The sequence below is a fragment of the Uloborus diversus genome, chromosome 3 (genome assembly GCF_026930045.1).
Source record: "Uloborus diversus isolate 005 chromosome 3, Udiv.v.3.1, whole genome shotgun sequence".
Lineage (NCBI taxonomy): Eukaryota > Metazoa > Arthropoda > Arachnida > Araneae > Uloboridae > Uloborus > Uloborus diversus.
The window spans coordinates 174,058,230-174,075,766 of record NC_072733.1 but is presented as its reverse complement, the minus strand read 5'-3'; the positions used below and the strand labels follow the sequence as shown (position 1 = coordinate 174,075,766).

The 17,537-nt window shown below is 35.9% G+C and overlaps 1 protein-coding gene across 1 annotated transcript in view; it reads left to right on the top strand.

Moving 5' to 3' along the window:
• Positions 1-3,843: 3,843 nt before the first annotated feature.
• LOC129219055 (G1/S-specific cyclin-D3-like) overlaps positions 3,844-17,537 on the top strand; it is a 30,782-nt gene continuing 17,088 nt past the window's right edge. The window contains exons 1-2 of the mRNA XM_054853375.1: positions 3,844-3,879; positions 7,265-7,424. Of these exons, the coding sequence (XP_054709350.1) occupies positions 3,844-3,879; positions 7,265-7,424 (196 nt within the window). The remainder of the gene's footprint in view (positions 3,880-7,264; positions 7,425-17,537) is intronic.

Here is a 17,537-nt window from a genome sequence, read left to right as displayed (position 1 = left end):
CCCCCCCCCCCCCGGAGGGACTCAAAATATTTGAAGACACTTTCACACAAAATTCATTCTGTGCCCCCCCCCCCTAATATATTCTCCCTTTTGCTATTAAAGAAGCTATAAAATATATCAATACTTGCATATTAACACATCTGTGCTAAATTTGGTGCTACCTCATATCACAATATATTATGAAAGTACATTTAAAAAGTAGAAGAGATAATACATTATAATTATATAAGATGTGGTTAAAATTTGCCCCTAACCGTAAACATAAAAATTATCTATGATATAACTTTTAATAGTAAATACAGACTAAACTGGGAGTGGGTTTTGGGATTGCAAAAGAAATCAAATTTTTAAGAGAAAATTTTATCCACAAATAAGAGATTTTTTCCCTGTCTTGGCGTTTGCAAACATATCAATGATATCATTGTACTCTAGATTCTGAGTGAAATTATCATTTATTTTTAATTACTATGATAAATTAGGAGGATTTTGGAGCCCCTGAAATCTAAGAGGAGGAGCCTGTGCCCCACGTGCCCCTGCGGTAACCAGGCTCTGTACTAGAAAGTACAAAAATGAATGTATTTACTTTTCCCATAGTTAAAAATAAAAACCGCGAAGCAAAATCATCATTCTAAGACAATTTATGTTCACATACAGTTCGATTTTATAGGGGAAAAAAGAGAGAAAATAAATTTTATTTCTTTCATTTATTAGATCTGAAGATATTGTAACCTTTGCTTGGGAATGAGTTTACGTACTACATACATAAGGTTATAGTCAATTAAAAAAACTCAAGGATCATGGGAGGGGTCCGGACCCCCTGGACCCTTCCCTTGTGTGCGCCACTGAGGACCTGCGATATACCGGCTTTTTTGGTCAGTGCAAACGAGCTCAAAGTGTTGATGATAGTCAGTCAGAAGCTTTCGTGACATAGCAAGCTTCATTGACGCCATATAGGTGAATGTGGGGCAAGATGAAATAGTGAAACAAAGTGAAATATCGGGTCAAAGTGAAGGGGTGATACATTTACGTTGCTTTTAGCGACACCTAACTTGTTATATTTTAATTATGTAGTAACACATGTAGTCTTCTATCCCAGTCGAAAAAAATTTCATCTAAAAATCAAAGAATCTGATAATACAAGCTATTTTAAAAAATGGATGCTCATATTTTGATATTTTGTTGAAAGGCAAAACATTATTTTTGTTGCTATAAAGTGATAAAGTTCTTGTTAAAATTTTAAATATTAAATGAGACCTACTTATATTCAGTGCAGTATTTGTTTGTTTAATGCTAAGCGTATTTGTAGTTTAAATGCTTTGTACAATTGGTCAAGTGCATGCCAAGCAAAGTGGAGCAAAGTGAAATAGTTCATTTCATTTTCTTATTCATTTTTTTTATCAAATCACACACGTATTTATTTATTAATTATTTCATTTTCCTTCCTTTATTTTATAATTCCCATATTTATTCATTCATTCACTTACTATCTTACTCATTCACTATTGTACTAACTGATTTATTTTTTCTCCTGTATTAACTTGTTTATACATTGACTTATTCGTCTATTGCTTCAGTTACTTTTCATTTATTCACTCATTCTTTTTTGACTGATTTATTTGATCAAATATATCTTTAATCGAATAAAAAATATTTTATTAGCAAAATACTTTGTTTTTCACTTTGCCCTATAAAAAAAAAGTGAGAAATTTCACTTTTTTTTGGGGGGGGGGGGGTTGCAAATTTACTGCCAAAAACAAAAAATAAGATTTCAATGGAGGTTTTATTATGAACATATAAATTAACTTGAAAATATTTGACAATTCTCTTACGTAGGGAGTGTAACAGAGTGGACTGGAAGCAAAGTGGGCAACAAATACTTTAAAAAATCGTTCTAATCATTCAGATAATTTCCAAGTGACAAAACAAACATAAAGTTAAACAATGATTCCAAACCTTATTCTGTGGGCAATTTAGAAAAAAATGAACATTTAAAAAAAATAAGTAATATAAATGTAACACAATAGATATTCAATAACTCAAATTTATGAGGAAAAAAAAATAAGGCTGTATGTTTATGTTTGTTGACGGTAGAATTGAAATTAGTACAAATTGTGTCCGACATTTTAGGAAGTTTTCAGTCAAATTAAATATTTATCACAAATTAATTAGATCATTTTTATTGATTATATATTATTAATTGCGTATAATATCAATGGATTGCACATAAGTAATTTATAAAAGATTTAAAAATGTTCCGACCACTCTGTTACATAGCGAGTATAACAGAGACTGGTAGAAGTGTGGACAACAAACACTTCAAAAAAATTGTTCTAATCACTCCAAAAATTTACAAATTACAAAACAAACATAAAATAAAACAATGATTCCAAAACTTATTCTGTGGGCAATTTTATAAAAAGGAAATTTTTTCTAAAATAATTTATACAAACGTTAGATAGTAACACAGTCAATAACTCAATTTTATAAGAAAACATAATACGTCTGTTCGTTCATGTTTGTTGACCGTAGAATTCAATTGTGAGTACCAAACATAGAAGTATACTACTTAGTCTTAAAAATATTACTTGATTCAATGTTACTGTTTATTTTATTTTGAAATGGCTGTAACCGAGTGGACAGCATGAACTACAGAAAATGTTGGGACATAAATAAAAAAAAAAGAAGTTTTATTTTATTTGTTCATTTATTTAGATATACATACATATATTTTTTTTTGTCTAGTTGTATTTTTAAATTTTATGTGACAGATATAATTTCACTGATATTTTAATTTTTTTTTTTTTTTTTGCTTTTCTACACTGTTTTAAATCCCCTTTTTAATTCATAATTATTTGAAGCTGCCTGGGGTACCTAATGTTCCCCTTCTTATTCCAAAAAATAATAAATTAAAAAAAATTTATTTAAACCCTTCATAAATCACTTATGTACAAACCATTGATACTCGATTACACAATGAGAATCGATGAAAAAATATAATTAATTAGTGGTACATAATTACTAGTATTGATAAAAAAAATAATCAAAAATATCGGACATGATTTGTACTAGTTTCGTAAGGATATTCCGTACATTTCTTGAGCGATGCAAAATCTTTTAACTATTTTTTACGTTCCCCAGTCGGCGAGGATCTGAGTTGTTCGCTAGCAATTTTCTCGCTTCTAAATGAACTTCAAAATACCAAAAGGGGGTCAAGCCCCCATCCTTCATACTCCGTCTTCGTGCACCTACTGGTTTCGTGGATCTTTATTACTACGATAAACATGAGCTAATGCTGCGGCCATCTTGGAGCTTGGTTTCCCGTAACCTGCAGATGAGCGATAAGATAGGACATAAATGACGAAATTTTGCAAAAAAATATTGCGCTCTAAATTTTGGTTAAATTTCGTGTGAAGAAAATCCAAAAAGGAGTTACACGCATAAAATATCCTAAAAATTATATTAAAAACAAAAAATAGACAATTCATTTTATCATGCCTAATCTAATGTTGATTTTTTAGACTTAAAATTTAGCAAAATATTTCATGACCTAAAACTGAACGTTGAAATAAAGTGTCATTTTAACAACATGACTTATTTGAACTCAGATGAAGATGTCCACCTTACCAGAATAGAGAATAACTATATTCACTTTATTCACTAAATTTGTAAGGATCGGATAATTGCTATCCCACACGAAAAATAATTAAAATATGTTTGTGTATTTCAACAAGGAGATCAGAAGGTTTTTTAGGTTTTTCAGATACAGTAAAACCTGTGTAATTTGACCACTGGCAGTGAGTTCTTTAGTGGCCAACTTACTTAGACACACATAGGTGCCTCTAGATGGGGGAGGGAGCAGCTGCACCTTTATTTCCAAATGTAAAGGGTGTTTCCCCTTTGCTTTTCTAAATTCAAAATTAACTCTCGATCAAAAAATGATAGTGTTTGTTGATGAATTCACGCGTTTAAAGAAAGAACTGATATAATAAGTATTATATTTTTCTATTTTATAAGAATTTATATGGAACTTTGAATTGAAAGGAGGGGTCTACTGAGAATGTTTCTCTCGATTTTTGAGGCTGTGTCACGAATACTTTAGAGAAGGTCAATTAACCAATAACGGTGTAGAAACTCAACACTAGTTTGATTTTTCAAAAGTCAGCTTCAGGGGCGCCGCCTACTTAACCTCTGTCTTCCTGTATTTCCTTTGCCCCCCCCCCAACCCCCACAATTTTGGTGCACCAGCCACCTATGCTAAGTCAGCAGCTCAAATTGTGATGAGAATCAGCCCTGTTTGCAGGGTCCGATTGAGATATCGGGGAGCACAAGGCCAAATAATTTTTCGGGCCCCCTGTATTAAATTTCACAAATTTAGCCTTTAAATCAAACAATTTTAGCCATTGGCTAGAACAATTTCTGCCATTTAAGGGCCCATAAATAGTGGGAGCCTTAGGCCACGGCCTACTCAGGAATCAAGCCCTGCCTGCTTGAAATGCTTTAAATTTCTTTATAAAGCTACTCATTTTTGGACAAAAATGGTCGCGATTTGGATAGTGCATACTTATTTGCTAGGGCTCTGGTTCCTTCTCTGATATCCCGCCGTTGAAACATTTTCTAGGTGTTCACGAAAGCAACCCAAACAACGTATTCCGCTAGTGATGATATCGAAGCAGCGAGGGAAGTAAAAGGTGGGGGGAGTCTAGTGACCCCTATTTCTCAGAAGCGGCATCTCCCCGAAAAGGGAGAATGAATAATCTGTCGCATACCAGTCTTCCCAAAACCCATATTTCTATCAGCCTCCAGTAGTTCTGCCCCTTTCTCACGGCTGTTGAGTTCCGAAGAGGGATGACCCACACACCATTCACCGCTTTCGGTTTCGTGAACTAGCCCCACCTGAGCCACGTAAACGTACCGCCGTATTTTTGGCCTCAACTAGTAATTTAAGGTAACGATGATAACATAGGAGACTGACGGACTGGACTAGTTTTTGTTTCGTCGTCACGTCGTCAAGGTGGATTTGTTAACACAGATCTAGTCCCATTCATTATTATTGTGTCTCAGAGCGGAGACATCAATTTGAAAGGAGCGATGTTCACCCGGTTATAACGAACTTCAATTCACCGCAAATTTTGTCCGTTATAACGGGAATTTCGTAGTAACGGAATTCAAGCCATATAATGACAATTAAAAGGGACTCAACATTTATTTCGTTGAAACAAATGCTTCGTTGTATTGGTATTCGCTGCAGTGAGATTTTACTCTAGTGGTTTTCAGCTATAATCTTTATTTTTAAATATCGATGGAGAGTTCTATCGAGTCCACGGATTTTGGAGTGTTTTTACCATAGCTTCGTCTCACATTTTTTAAATACTTATAGACTCAGAAGAGATTACATGCAATGCAACGACAGCCCGGATATGGCATCCAGAGACTGCAGTTTCGTCGTTGTTACGGACTCGTCAATTTGGAATAGTCAATAACCGAGCTGGATGTCATCTTATTGAAACAGAGAGTGTCAACAAACTAGTAGCTAAATTAAATTTAGAACACCAGCGAGAGTTCACAGCAGTGGTGCGGTTCAACTCGTCAGTTCAAGGGTGTAAATAGGGGGGGGGGGGCCTGGACCCTCTCAAAATGAGTTCAAAACCACTCAGCTTGAATCAGGATGTGAATAATTTGAAGTCTAAATTTGCAAGTTTCTCATATTTTTTGACTTGAACCCGAAAACAAATTCCTATATTCGCACCTGCGTCAGTTGAAGGCAAAGCTAAGGACGAAACAAAGACGAAACTGAAATCTCTGGAAGATTATAACCATGTGGTCGGTGTATTGCATGTAGTTCAGCGTTGGCATTGTCTTCAATTGAACTGCACCATTGCTGCGGACTCTCGCTGGCGTGCAAAATTTTATTTAGCTACCAGTTTGTTGAGACTCTCAGCTTCAATGAGATGATATCTGCCTCCTGCCAATAATGATACCAATAATGGAAACTTTGCCTAAATGTTAAAAAAAGTAACTGGAAAATATGCGAAAAGCTATCGTATGAAAAAAGGGAAAACAAATCACATGAGACGTCCGAAAATAGTTTTCAGATTCGTAGTCAGCAAAAGGAAAAAAAGAAAAGAAAGAGAAAAAATCGTATCTTTTATTAAACAAAACGAAGTACTGATCCCAAGTTAACCGGTAGTTATTATTGAACACGACTCGGTGGATCAAATAAGCTGCATCCGAACACGACCGAATCGAGTCGAGCCTTGAATGTTGGCTAAATTAGATGCGTACTGAGAGAAATGGAACAAACTTCCTCATGTGCCAAAAAAAAAAAAAAAAAAAATCTTTCTAATGACAGATAATGAAGAGGGGTGAGGGGAGTTTTTCGTCTCTTCTGGTCGACGAATTTTGGGAAAGGGAGGATATTCACTATATGGATTGGCCAAGCATATGTCTTGACTTCAATCCTATAGAGCATATCTGGGACGCTCTCGGGAGGGCAATAGTAACTCGCAACACCCCCTACGGGGACCATCCATAGCCTGACAACAGCGTTGTTGAACGAGTGGAAACGATTGCCTCAGGATCCCATTACTGCTTCATTTTAAGTATGAAGCAAGGCCTATATGTCTGTTAGAGGGGACCATACTCCCTACTAACCCATTTTATTGTTCAATTTTGCAAACCGCTGTGTCATATCATCCGACTCTAACAAGTGTTATTTATGATCATGCGTGTGTATTTCAAATTTTGGATGGTTATTTGTTTTGTATTGTTTTAATGTATGTACATACCAAATTTCATTAAAATCGGTAAAGTAGTTCTGGATATAATTGACCAAATCTGAAAATTCTCTTAATTTCTTACACCAGTGTAGTTCGAAGAAATCAAAGAGCAAGGAGAAAGGTGCGGTATACAAAACCTTACAAATTAAATTTATTCACACTGTTCTAACGGTTGATTGAGTCACCCTCAGGAGTATTACTTCATAAAGCTGTTCTCTGTGTATGTGCACGAAAACAAATAAACCCCATTACCACTTCTCAATTTTGATAGCCGAGTCGACAAAAAATCTCATTGTTTTTCTCGGCATTTGGTGAATGGTGATAGAACTTGAGCGGTTTTAACAACATCCTTAGATGTTGCAACATCATACATTTATTTATTCCCTTGGAATAAATAAAAATTGTTTCTTATCTGTTTACCTTTCTATCAATTTTTAATATTACCTTGTTCTGCTTTATTCATATATTGTTGAAATTTCTCATTTTAGGAATGGGAAGGGGAGGTTCTGAATGGCTTGAAATGGGACGTAGCTGGAGTTGTCGCAACTGACTTTTTGGATCCTATTCTCCACCGCTTGCCAGACTTCGAACAGTACAGAGAGATGGTCCACAGGCATGCTACAATGTTGATTCACATTACTCTGCTAAGTAAGTTTACGCAATTTTAAAATTAATTTGCCAAACTGTTATTTTCTACTTCATAACTGATAACATAACTTCTTCCTTTCAATTTTTTCTATGTAAAACTCATTTTATTTTTAATTTATAATATTTTCAAAATATTCAAAAATAATTTTTTCTAAATGAAAAATCAGGAACAGATTTCATTTTCTACTAAAAATTTGTCGTTTTTGAACTCTGAAAAATCACAATTGTAGGCTATCTTTGGTGACATTAGAGGGGGGTGAGGTTTGTTGATCTACTTTGAAAAAATTTCAAAACTGGAGCTTTTAAGACACAATTTTATGTAATCATTGGGGACGTTCGGGAGACTACGTGACTCTCTTCCAGGAATTCTAACATTGAAAACGTAATTTTAAGACATCTTTGGTAAAGTTTAGGAGATGGAAAAAGTTCGGAGGCCCTTTCGGGAAATTTTTCAGCATTTAAGCCTGGAAACATCCACTTTTAGGCTATTTGGTGATGTTCCGGAAATGAAAAGGTTTCTAGGTTCTCTATGAAAATGTTTCAACGTTAAAATCTTAAAAAAGCAATTTTAAGCTATCTTTGGTAGCGTTTAGAAAGGAGGAAAGTTCAGGGGTTCTCTCTGGAAATTTGCTGCTGACATTGATGCTTGAAAACTCAATAGCTAGCTTTCTTTGCCGACGTTAGGGGGGGTGTCATAACGTCGCGAAAGTGAAGTCAAAGGCTCTACTCCGAAAATTTTTCAAAATATATGTCTTACAGATGTGACTTTAGGCTTAAGTTTCGGAAAGGTAGAGGAAAGGGGAGGGGTTCACTCCCGAAAACATTTTCGAAACTGAATCAATTTTTGGTTGTTTCTAAAAAGGTGGATTCGGATATTTTCCCGGAAAAATTTCTAAAAACAATATTTGAGTTTATCTGCGATGATATTAGGGGTTCGGGGTCCCAGCCCCCCCCCCTCCCCGTCATAGTTCCGCCACTGTCCTTTGTCCCTCTCGTGAAAAATTTGCAATCGCGGGCCAGATCAAGGGTAAAAATTACATGGCGAATCTGAGCCTAGTATATTCTAACTTACACACGCGTTATTAACATTACACATCTTTGACATACGTATTTTAAAATAAGAATGCATTCTTAAAACATAACATGCTCAAATGTTGCTATACGATTAATTCTTGATTTCCTTTGAATCATTTGTAAAAATTCATTTTATTAAAAACAAAATTATACCATTTTGGTAGTTTCTGTTCGATTAGACTACTTAGGATTTGCTGTATTTTGCAGAAGGTCAATGTTATCGTTTGAGTAATTCCAAGTCTTTCGTAAATTGAAATATAGTCAAAAAATTTTCCATTATGTATATATCAGCCAGGTAGTGGTAGTATCATGCAAGTAAACAAGAGAAAAAAATTAAAAGTGTTACTTTACTTTTTTCAGCGAGCCCAATACCGTATTTTCTTCAAGTCTTAAGCATACAATAGAGATATGTATTATAATTATTGTGCATTCTTGAGGAGAAGACACTTCGGAACGCCTTCCCGAAAGCAGAGTTAATTTTAGCGCGGGGGTGATAGCTACTGCTTGCAATTGAGACAACCCTAACTTTGGCGGGCATTTAAATTTGCGAAAATGTCTTTGTGCTCTTTTCTTTCGTTTCTAGCTTCGCGTAATTGTCGTCTACAGGGAATCTTTACTTTTTAAACTGAAAATTTCAGAACTACAAATATTATATTTACAAAAAAAAAAAAAAAAAAGTAAGGTATTTTGTTTTCAGAATGAAACATTTCTGTTAAGGATAGGCTTTCTGAATTTTGAACGATATCCTTTTAAACACTAACGTTCTATATTCGAAATTGCAAGTGCACTGATGAAAAAAAAAAGGGGGGGGGGGAAGCAAGAAAATTTTATTGCCACACAGACTGTGGCATTGAAATGCTTTAAGGGTTGCGTTCTTTTTGAAGACTTAGTATTTCTATCTCCCTCTCTCTTTTCTTGAGGGGGGGGGGGGTTACTCAGCAGCTCTTAGGGGTTGCGTCTTTGATGCATCTGTATGGATTGTACAAAATTTCAGATCATATAGAGTGGATATACAGTCAGTAGATCTACAATAGCAGTTATTTTTTAAAAAATGCTGAAAACATTATTCGAGCAAAAGTTCCCCCCATTAAGCCCCCCCCCCCAAAAAAAAAATGGTTGAAACAAAGGCGGGGGACTGGCCAATTGTTCCGGAAAGGATTTACATGAGAGAAATAAAAGTAAACGAGGAAACAATAAAAAATCAATCAATGTATTAAAATTGAGGTTATTTCTCTAAGTATTGCATGAATGTTCATGTTTAGAAATATGTAATAATTTTCGGTGCGTTATGAAATGTGACTTTGATTGGAATACTGTTTTAAAATTATAGGTTCATCGGTAGGGCCGTCTTAAGAGATGACGACTACCCCCAGGGCGAGTATTTTCCAGCGCGGGGGCGGGGAGGGGGCTAACCAACTTCGTTTCTGGGGAGGGGGCAGAAAGGAATTTGGTTTAACACTTTAGTACACAGTAGCTGAACGTTCACACGGATTGTCCATAAAGGATGTTACACTTCATCTTACACTCTCCCCTCGTCACCTCTCACGCAATGTTCGATGAATATATTGCTATAACGAACGCTTTTATTTGGACCAAAGTGTGTGAAGTCACATTTCTTGTGATCCCCTCCTTCCCCTTTGGGACTAACTGTCAGAAGTTCATGAACCCCAAACCCTCCCTCTCTACCCCTTTCAAGCGTGACATCATTTGTGAACTGCTCCTTAGGTTTGCTCTTAAGTCACCAAAATCGCACTAACAATTGCTTTAAGGGAAAAGACCGGCTCCCCCCCTCTTCCCCCTGGATAGCGCTAGTCACAATTTTTTTATGATCATGTCTGTTTTTGACAAAGAATAATATCGCACCCCGGAAAGGAAAGTGACACAATTCAAAATTTTGGAAAACCGTACCGGCCATTGATTTAAAATCTAAATTTAATGCTCTTTCTCGACACAAAAATCGCAAAGTTAGCTAAATGGTGCGAGGGGGGGGGGGGTAGAAACTATTTCATCAATAGTGACACATCATTAAAATTTCATAATTTGGAAGAATATTTTTCGAGCTTAAAGTATGCATTATGTATCTATATTTCAAAAACTAATTGACAAACATCACATAATAAATTGATAGCGCATATTGTAATATTTGAGACTAAATCGCTTAAAATTGCTATTGCGTCAAACCTAAATTTTCTCCATTGCTGTTTTTTTTTTTTTTTCTTTTTTTGGTTGAGTCAGTTTTCTTGCCAATGTGAGATATGTTGAATAGGTTGACGAAAGCAACGTTTCTTGCTAAAAATTACGCATTTTACACTCAGAGCCAAGGACGGATCCAGAAACTATTCAAGGAGGGGGTGATTGATTTCACACCCTTACCCTTTTATAAATTCACAACCCCCCCTCCTTCTAAACACCATGAAAGATCGTCCCATTTCAGTTGTTTTGGGAGGGGGGGGGTACTTCCTTTTCTGCAAAACTGCGAAGGAGTGTACCAAATCCCATCCCTTAACGCCATCAAAGGTGTCCCGTAATAGTTTCTCTTTTTTTTAGGGGGGGGGGACTCCAATTTTTGAAACTTTCCTGAGAAGAGCCCTTGAATCCTATAACTCTATTTACTATCATCTAAAAAAATCGTCTAAATTGAGTTTTGGAACTTTGAAATACTTCCTATACAAAGTTCGGATCCCTATCACTAAAGTTTTAAAATATGTGCTACGATTTCATTTTCCAGACAGCAAGAGCTTCGTAAAACTATTGAAGATAGGCTAAAACAATTTTCAACTTCAGTATTAAAATATGCCGTGGAAGGATTCTGCATCTCGACTCAAGGAGGGGGTGATCGCCCCCCAACACCCCTCCCTTGTTTCCGTCCTTGTTCGGAGCTGTATTAGAATACGGGCAACAAACTTTTGCCTATTTTATGCCCCCACGTAACGCTGTTCCGTAAAAGTACTGGAGGAACTGAATTACTTTTAGAGTAATCGAAAAAACTCGAAAAAAAAAAAAAAACAATATATTGTTTGTTTTTACAAAAATAAATGGGTCAAAACAGTAACATAAAACGTTGTTTCAGGCACTTATTCAATTATTCTGCAAATAACCATATTGGCATGTGAATAGCTTCTGTTTTGTTTCTTTTTTCATTTTTGAAGAATAAAAGCCATATTGAAAAAAAAAAAAGTGCCTACTAAAGTACTGAAATGTGTCACACAGAGTGCAACTTACCTACTGTGGCTTCCAAAATTGTTTGTACATTTGAAATGTGTATGGTTAAAAATGAAGTGCCTAGGAATTGAAATAGTAGTTCAATACTTTTTCATACTGTTTCTACATGATTTTATCAACCCAACATTTTTTACAAAATATTGACTGTTTGAAATGGGCCAAAAATGAGGTGACAGAGAAATATTTTCAGAAAAATTATTAATAATATTTTCAAAATTAAAGTTATCGTCTGTCTTTTTTTTTTTTTTTTTAATGGCTCGTATTCGCAAAGTAACAACAAACACAATTCGAAAATGTATTAATTCTTTATTATAGTCGAAGTAAAACAGTTCGAAATAGCGCAAAAGTAATTCATTTATCTTATACCACTGTGTAATATTTAATAAACGCTTTAAAAAAGAAAATTGGATCGAAAATAAAGTTAAAAGTGGTTGACCAGCAAAGTTAACAATATGCGATTAGAGATTTATAATTAGAAAATCTGTGAAAAACCCACGTTTGAGAGCTGTGAAGGTTTCAGCAGAATAGAAGGAAAAATTGTCTTTTCAATTTCACCTGCAACTGTTCACATTGTTTTCAGAAAGCGTGAAAAACAGAAAGTTTAGGATTTCCTTTGCAAAATCAATGATAAATTAACCCGAAACGTATAGAAATACATTGCAAAACCTTAAAATACTTTTAAGTCGAACAATTGTCTTTGTAGCACACCTTTTTTCAAGCGAAAAGGTGGGAGGTCATTTCTTTGAAAATTATATAACACTCGTCTTCTGCCAGCGCGATAACGATGACCAACTGGCAACCTTTCTCAGTGTTGGTCTGAAGGTCTGAAGCCTCATCCCCGAAAGACGCATATAGAATCTTCCGATACCCACGTGTTGGGGGCGTGGCCAAGTCTCAACTGCTGAAAAACGGACAATAGAAGCCATTCTCGTCATCAACTAAAAATATTATTTTTTTTCTTTATTGTTATTATTTTTAATTTCAATGAATTTTTCTTTTTGCCATAATGGTTAAAAGGAAACAGTCACATGATAGTTTATGTTCCTTGGCAACTGCAATTTAAATACACCTCTGATACTATCTTCTGACCAAAAAAAAAAAAAATCATGTGTGATTGTGTGTGTCATTTCGATTTTTCTTATCTTTTTTTTTCTTTCGTTGATTCATATTTATCTTTTCAAACCCATCAAATATGTTTTTAACTTTACAATTTTAGTAACTGTGTGAATGATAGGAATTACCAAAAGCGACAGATTGCAAGCTTTATGAACTTTCAATAATCTTGCAGTCAGCATCTTTTTCATCACAGCCCGCAATGAAATAGTCAACTTGCCACAAAACTGTTTCAAAAACAAAAGTAGGATATTCCATTATCCGGGATCAAAATGACCAATTACAACGGTTTGGTACATTGAAAATGTTTTTCATTAAGCGGGATATTCATTTAACGGATATTCCTGTAAGCGGGTTCGACCGTATAAGACAATGTGATTTATTTCTCACTAAAAGTTCTTCCCACGACGCTACTCGTGGGGTCACCCAAATGCGAGGTCACAAGAGGTTACTGTGACCTTCCAAAAATTTCCTTATCCGGCAAATTTTGCCTGACGATTCGGAAAAATTATCATTTGGCACTTTGAAGCTCTATTCGGCAAAATTAGGAGTCCCATTCTATTAACTGGGAATTTCCGCTCTCCCAAAAATTTAAGTTTGGGGTGACCCTGGCTACTCATGGTAAAATTTTCAAAGATGTCGCCTGGCCTGGGGGAACCAAATGAAAGCTCTTTCAAGAAAGTTAGTATATAGCTCCGTTTACTAGATATCAAACTTATCCTGCCTCTTCTTTCAAAAATCAAACTTATCCTGCCTCTTCTTTCAAAAATCAAACTGACACGCGCTTCGTAACGCAAGAGCTTTTCTGCACAATTCCTTATTGTTAGCTCTGACCACCACACGTGTTATTGACGTTATAAATATTTTATTTACCACCGTCAAGTACTTCTGAGATCTGACACATCAAGTCGCATGTGCGCGGTGGATTCAATCTGCCAGGCGTCCGTCATCGCTGCGTGTGTCCCAATGACGTCACTTGCTAATAAATGTTGATCTCGGACCCGAGAATTGAATTCCCCTTTTCAAAAGAGACTTAACACAAAGAAAACATTTTTAGAGCTCTTCAATACCTTTCTCTTTATGGGGAAAAAAATCAGCACTATTCCTTTTAGCCCTCAGGGGCAAAAGGAGGAATTGAGGTAGTGAATTCAACTATATATAATAACAGGGGATTGAGTAATGATTACGATCCCCAAGGGACAAGCATTATTTGAACCACTTGCCAATGTTTCAAATCTGTCAGAAGTACCTAGCGTTTTTGCAGGAAATATTAAACTTGTAAAATCTTCAGAATTTTTAACTTTTTTTTTTTTTGACCAGTGATCAATTGTTTTATGAAAAAAAAAAAAAAAAACCCTCAATGCTCAAAATTATTATTTTTTAAAAAATCCCTCCGTTTCTCAAGCATTTTTTATAAGACTCTCCCCCCCCCCTTTCCCATTGTAAGCATTTTAGTTTTTTTTGTATTGTCTATATTCAAACTCTTCGCAATAAAGTAGTATTCGTAAGTAAGAGAGTGGATAGAAAATCTATTGTTTCATTATAATTACCTTCCAAGATAATTATGTAAGATTGAGTTGCACTTGATCGTGTAATATAAAATTGACGACCATTCACTGAATTTAAAACTTCTTTCCAACTTTGCTCTCTGTGGGGGGAGGGGGTATACGCTTTAAAAAACATTTGGACATTTTTATATATATTTTTTTAGGCTGTAAAAAATATATATAAAAATGTCAAACCAACATTGAGAAAACACTGTTAGTAATTATAACAGTTTTTCTTGAATAAGCCAAATTAAGTTTCATGTAAATATTCCTTAAACAACATATAAAAAATTGGAAATACATTCGTACTATATATCGCCATCTCAAAGCAACAGTAGGATATCTTGCTGTTATTCCTGGGATTAGATGTATTACTGCTGCGCTGAGGCGCCGAGATATATTGCTCTATCCATTTACACGAATGTGACATTTTTCAGCAGATATTTACACTTTATTTCCAGAATTTCGACACTTTGGCCTTTAATTAAGATATAATCGAACGTAAGGAAGCATTATGTATCATAATATGGAGTATCAACTTTCGAAAAAAAATTTGTACTTGAAAACTAATGTACTTGATTAGCTAATTGTATTCGAAAACTAAACAGTCATGCCCCACAACACGTACAAATTTTTATATTTTAAATACAAGAAAACGTTTTAAAAATTTGGTAATTATCTTTACTAATAATAAAGTAGAAAGTCTCTCTGTCGGGATCTCTGTCTGTCAGGATCTCTCTCTGTCCGGATCTCTGTGACGCACATAGCGCCTAGACCGTTCAATCGATTTTCATGAAATTTGGCACAAAGTTAGTTTGTAGCATGGGGGTGTGCATCTCGAAGCAATTTTTCGAAAATTCGATGTGGTTCTTTTTCTATTCCAATTTTAAGAACAAAACTATCATAAGATGGACAAGTAAATTACGATATTATCATAACGTGGAACCGTAACATGGGCACAAGCCAATTGGCGAGATATGAAATCATCATAACGTGAAACCGTAACATGGGTACAAGCCAATTGGCGAGAAAATTCACCATACATTATTTGTAAATATACAGGCAAACCAAAAGACCTTTTAATTTTTCTATTACGGGCAAAGCCGTGTGGGTACCACTAGTTATTTCATATTATGATACATATTAGCTCCTTAAATCACAATTACATGCCGAAGTTCAAAATTTTGGGAGTAAAGTGCAAATCTGTGATCTATGCGTAAAAAGTCTCCTTTTCGTAAAAGTGTCTTTGTACAAATGGATTGAGTAATTATGTAATCCCTCATTATATGGCGCCTAATTTAATCGCTCAGTCAGTCGGATATATGGTGCTTTTCCTATGTGTCTCGGAAAGTTATAGATATGCCTTAACTTTAAGTCAATAAGTAGGTTAAGAGCAAGAGGTAAGTAAAATTTCTGCTGCCGCTTTATTCAGAAAGTCTGACGAGGAGTAAGGAGTGTAAGTACAAAATACAATTTAATAGATGCGATTGTATACTTTTACATTAGATTAGAAATAATTGTTATTTTTTAAAAGCTTGGTGCTACTGCTTCCCCCCCCCCTGCTGTATCGTGACCATCGCTATATAATGATGAGCTCTGGCGCGGATACAAAGGGGGGGGGGGCACTGGGGGCAATTGCCCCTCCCTGGAAAAATCAGGGGCGCCAGTAGAAAGGGGGCGCCGAAGGCGCCCCCGGACGAATAATTTAATACCAAACAGAATGAACGAAAGACAGTTGGAAAATATTTGTCTCATTCACCAGTTCTCAACCTGTGTTGAGTGGAGCGCCCGTGCCCTTCGAGGGGGCGCAATATCCGTAAGTTATGAGCTTTCTTTCTGAATTTGGTAGGGAAATTTTGGTATTGGGTACAAAAGAAAGAAAGATATTTGGGAAATTTATTTGGTTCATACACCAGTTCTCAATGTGTGGGGAGTAGGGCGCGTCCCCTAGGGTCGCAATATCCGCAACTAATGAGTTTTCCTTCTAAATATAGGGGAGGGGGGTATTAGGTACAAAAGAAAGAAAGATACTTAGAAAATTTATTTGTCTCATTTACCGGTTCTAAGCCAATAGCAAGTAGGGCGCTTCCACGCCCCACTTAGGAGCGCAATATTAGCAACTTATAAGTTTTCCCTCTAAATTTCGGGGGAAAGTTTTGAAATTGGGTTCAGAAGAAAGACATTCAGAAAAGTTATTTGGTTAAATCACCAGTTCTCAAACTGTGGGAAGTGGGGCGCGTTCCCCTAAGGGGCGCAATATCCGCAACTAATGAGTTTTCCTTTAAAGTTTAGGGAGGAAGTTTTGGAATTAGATACAGAAGAAAGATACTTGGAAAATTTATTTGTCTCTTTCACCGATTCTCAACCTGTGGGAAGTGGGCCGCTTCCGCCCCCCTCTAGGGGGCGCACTACTCGCAACTTATAAGTTTTCGCTCTAAATTTAGGGGAAAAGTTTTGAAATTTGGTACAAAAGAAAGATTCGAAAATTTATTTGGTTCATTCACAGGTTCTCAGCGCTCCCCGGGAGGATCAATATCTGCAACTTATGAGTTTCTCTATACATCTACTGGGAAAGTTTTGGAATTGGGTACAAAAGAAAGAGAGATATTAGGAAAATGTATTTGGTTCATTTACCGATTCTCAATCTGTGGCGCTACCGCGCCCCCTTGTGGGCGCATATCTGCATCTTATGAGTGACCTTCTAAATTTAGGTGCAGTTTTGGAAATGGGTGAAAAAGAAAGATATTTTTTTTTTTTTTTTAACTTCATTCACCGTTTCTCAACCAGCGAAGAGTGGGGCGCGTCTGCGTCTCCTTAGGGGCGCAATATCATGAGAATTGCCTGTTCTCAACAGCGGATACAGAAATTTTTCAAGTGAGGAGCGATTGATTTTAATCATTCAACCTTTACTACGTATCCTGGTTACACATGTTAATAACAAAGGTTTAGGTCTTCCATTCTGAAACATTTCTGACACATCTGACCCCCCACCCCCTTTCCCTTACTATTATCAAAGATCACCTAAAATTGCGTTATTTAACATTCAGTTATAAAAAAACTGCGCTGGAGGAAACTCCTAGCGGGGGCGGCCCTCTTTCATCCTCCTAACATCATCGACGATCGTAAAAAATCGCATTTTTGGGACTTCGATTTCGAA